Here is a 4,360-nt window from a genome sequence, read left to right as displayed (position 1 = left end):
GAGCGATGTAAGAGTGACAACAGCCTGTCTGATAAGAGAAAAGCTGGAAATGCTTGCTGTGCATGAGGGAAAGTGGTTTGCATTGCATACATGTAATAATAGTCAAAGTGTTGACTGTAGATCTTTATGCGCATTTGCAATAGCGAGCCAGTCGGCCAAGTTCGTTGAGAATCCATCTACATGTACCATGGCTGAACGTCAGTGCGACAAACACTAACCGGCTTTAAATAACTGAGGAAAACGTGTCCAGCCTTTCTGACAGAATTTCTGGTCTCTTTGGACAAGGACTAAATTTTAATCCCTTCCTTGCATTGCTTATGAAGAACGAACATTATGTGGGAAGAGAACAGGGCTCACAGCCCCTGGTGTTGTGGTCTGTCACGCTTTTCCTGGGGCACCTTTAAATCAGTCTTACAATTTTAACAACATTGAAACGGCTCCTGCTAATATGTCTGCACAATTTGTTGTTCATGCTTTGAATCTTTGACACGTCCATTATGGTATTAATTGCCTTCTATATTAAATCCCATACAAAGGGGATGTTTATATTACTTGTAACTTTTACTTGTGAAACAGTATGTTCATTCCTACTCAGATGGTCATCCTTCAATTTTGATAGGAAATATCGAATTAATAATTTGGAGAAACACGTGAACCGTATTGAAATTTACAGCTCTTGGTGTTTGTAACGGTGACCAGAATGCTGCTTTTCAGTTGTCCGTTCTCCTTATTTTACAATTCCATCGTAAAAGAGGTATTGGGCATGGTCAGTTAACTTGACGATTAAATCTCTCCTCTTCTATTTGTCTTCTAGTGTCTGTCAAAGAGGTGCGTAACCCTGCTAGTGAGTCAGAATCCAGTGACATTGAGGCGCGTTCCGTAGGGGATGTTACTCCACCCAGTACCCCTGGAACAAAGCGCACAGAAAAGAAGTCCATTGGGCGATCTTCCTCTCAGGCTAGCCCGGGGCCTTTTGTCGCCACACCGGAATGGGTAAGTCGTAACGAAATATAGTGAGGTGAAATTTGGGCTGGGGTGCATTTTTGATAACTACACATGCTACAAAACTAGTCCTTTAGAACTATAACAAAAGCTTAGACCAAACGTTACTAAAGTAACAATGTAGTGGACCAAATTTATGGGATTTTTGTTGTTTGTGTTTTTAGGTTCAATCTTGGAAGCAGAAGCTGCCCCTGCAGACCATAATGAGGATGCTTCAAGTTTTGGTTCCTCAAGTCGAGAAAATTTGCATTGATAAGTAAGTTATTTCGAAGGTTGAGTTCTTGAATTAAAACATGGTTGGTGCTAAACCGGTTTACTGTCATCTCGCCACCATGATAGGCTTTTGTACACGACGCTTTTACTTCGCCTCTAAAATGCTCGCCTTTTTTGCTCCTTCTTCCCTGCTACATAGAATGCTCGGTCTGTCCCCAAAAATGCTCATTTAATGCTCATTATACATACAGTAACATTTTAACACAAGTAAAGGCTCACCTTTACAATGGCGCATATGTACAACACAAAATATTAATGTCTACTATAAGAAGTTTAATAACAATATAAACCAATCCACAGAACGGTGTAAGAGCTATCTTTGACTCAGGGATTGCAACCGAAAATGTCATCATAAGATAAGTTTGCAGACACATTCTTCTCTCTATATGTTCACGTCATGTTCACGCTGTTAGGGGTTTGACGGATGAGTCAGAGATTATCAAGTTCCTTCAGCATGGTACCCTGGTCGGCCTGTTACCCGTTCCGCATCCGATTCTCATCCGCAAATACCAGGTAAGCGGACTGTTGCCAAAAAAAACATTAAGCAAGCGTCTTTGTTATGCGTTTGTTCTATCGACAAGTTGCTAGGGCGCTTTAAAAAGGCCACAAAAAAGCCAATTTTCGATTCTTTTCGTGGGTGATGATCTCTGTGTGATAGTATGTAAGACCAGCGGCAGTATTTGGCGAATGTGTGAGTGTGTAGCCCTCAAGGTGTGTCCTGTCCGAGATGTTTATTCCTTAAAGCAGAGTTATGACAGTATATCGAACGCAATTTCATTAATCGCTGCGAGTAGTCATCAATGTCACGAGCGATTTAGTGATATTTCCAGGGGAAGACCAGTGTGGAATTGGGATACTATCACATTAACCACATTTTAATCGAGAGAACTATCGAAGGAGACAGAGTGTCTTTGAATGTACTTGAGTGGCATCTAAACTTAAATTTGTTGTTCTTAACCTAGGCAAAGTAATGTTTTATCGCTCAAGATGACTTAAATTGAAAACTCTCTCCTTATGGACGTGACATTGCGTTTATAAGACAATGTTTTCCTTGGCGTAATTGCATTGTTAAGTTGCGTTTTGAAAAAAGTTCCTTTTACGTGGAATGCACATAGCGTTTACCCTGGATTCCAGAGGTTATTTTCTCGCTATGTGAAAAGAGCGACAAAAGAGCGCTTTGTGACTCGCTCATTTGTCTGTCTTTTCATAGCGAGAAAATAACGTCTGGAATCCAGGGTACATAGCGTTCGGCTGTAAAGGAATTTTTACCTCAGTGTCATTAGTGCTCTTTTCCATTTCTAAATGTAAGAGAATATTGTGCTCGTTATGCAGTCTTTCCGTCCCTTTTTATTGCTAGAGTTCTTCATTTTTCACGGAAGCAAGTTCTGCGTTACTTAAGGGGCTTTAATTTGCACTTATTTCACGACTCCCCTTGCAGCACGTATTTGCTATTCATAAATTCAAGTTTAGGGATGCAATACTTGTAGAGTTCATAACCGAACGGTTTGGGTTTCTTTTACAGGCGAACAGTGGAACGCAAATGTGGTTTCGAACCTACATGTGGGGAATAATTTACCTCAGGTATTTAACTTACTACTTTCCTCTGTGGCTCGCTGTAGTCTTGTTCCTTCACTTCTCATTTTGCTGTAAGGTTACCCAGCCCGATTGTTTATTCGCTTGTCAATAAATACCCTCTTGAGTATTGTCATATTTGACAATTTGACTTGATTTGCGGTAATTGTTATTTTCAGTTTACAATGTCCCCAATTAGTGCTTCAGCGCTAGAACGACTAGGCACTTAAAATAAAGTTCATTTCCTTTCCTTTCTTACATTGGGAAAACAAAGTTGACAAGCGAATGAGGTCTATTGCATAGCTTGAAATTTGGTTGGCTCATTTCGAAGAGCATCGGAGTTTCAGTGTGGGAAGTTGCCGATCGAAACTTTAACCCATGATGACACACTCGGGTTTTGTAAGTAAATGAGGGAAAAGTTTCGCTCGCATCTCCTGGACGTTAACAACTGACAACACTTTCACGTGGAGCCGGTGTAAGCTAAACCTTGAATAAGTAATAACTAATGTAATCACAAAGACTACCGTGAAATAAAATGTTGCCTTTTCAATGAGGACCACAAAAAAGTGTTGGACTTCCCCAGTTTTCTTGGAGAAAAACGAAGAACCGAGGGCCTCTTCTCAAGACCTTTGCTCGTACTAGATTTTTCAGAGACTGCACACTGTTTTGCTGACAGCGCAGTCTCTGGTGACTGGTTTGGTCTGGTTTACCATGCGATAGCCTCCATGCTTTCGATAGTTTAACTAATAGTGTGTAGTCGTTCTAGCGCTGGAGCACTAATTGGGGACACTGTCAACTGAAATTAACAATTAACGCAAATCAAGTCAAATGTTGGTTTTTGAGGTGAGGGGAAAAACGGAGTACCCGGGGAAAAACCTCTCGGTGCAGAGTAGGGAACCTACAAACTCAACTCACATATGACACCGAGGCTGGGAATCAATCCCGGGCCACATTGGTTGGAGGCCAGTGCTCCATCACCACTGCACCATCCCTGCAGAACAGATCGGCCAGCTTTTGTAGAAGCAAAGCAACCACTCAACTGAAACAATTAATTCGTATCCTTTTCATTTTTCAGGAATATTGACCCTCCCATATGGTACGACACGGATGTCAAACTGTTTGAAATCCAGCGAGTGTAGTAATAGTCCGGCCACTACGCTGGGGAGACAACGTATCGCGGATCAAGGATATCGTATGTTACACATGAAAAAAACCTCTTGGAAATTAGGACGATTTCCCGTTAATTATCGAAAATAATTCCGCCATTGATTTGTTTTTGGATTACTGCAAGACGGAATGCATAAATGGCGGCCAAAAAAATATTCTTTTGTTTATGTGCTAATTAGCCTCACTAGCCTCGTTTGCATGGACAAAATACAAAAGAAAGGTTGCTTGAGAGCGAGGCTAGTGAGTCTCATTAACACATAAGCTTAACAATACATTTTTGGCCGCCATTTATGCATTCGGTGCAACCGTGCAACAGAATCTGTGGAAGCTGAAGCACTACCCTCAA

At 41.2% G+C, this 4,360-nt stretch overlaps 1 protein-coding gene across 1 annotated transcript in view; it reads left to right on the top strand.

The window, feature by feature from the left end:
- LOC137972065 (protein HID1-like) overlaps window positions 1-4,121 on the top strand; it is a 33,635-nt gene extending 29,514 nt beyond the window's left edge. Inside the window, exons 25-29 of the mRNA XM_068818882.1 lie at window positions 815-993; window positions 1,167-1,258; window positions 1,689-1,788; window positions 2,798-2,856; window positions 3,923-4,121. Of these exons, the coding sequence (XP_068674983.1) occupies window positions 815-993; window positions 1,167-1,258; window positions 1,689-1,788; window positions 2,798-2,856; window positions 3,923-3,986 (494 nt within the window). The 3' untranslated portion in view covers window positions 3,987-4,121. The remainder of the gene's footprint in view (window positions 1-814; window positions 994-1,166; window positions 1,259-1,688; window positions 1,789-2,797; window positions 2,857-3,922) is intronic.
- Window positions 4,122-4,360: the final 239 nt, after the last annotated feature.

This window comes from Montipora foliosa, chromosome 9 (genome assembly GCF_036669935.1).
Source record: "Montipora foliosa isolate CH-2021 chromosome 9, ASM3666993v2, whole genome shotgun sequence".
Taxonomy (NCBI): Eukaryota; Metazoa; Cnidaria; class Anthozoa; order Scleractinia; family Acroporidae; genus Montipora; species Montipora foliosa.
The sequence above is the reverse complement of the archived record's forward strand: the minus strand, read 5'-3'. Positions and strand labels throughout refer to the sequence as shown.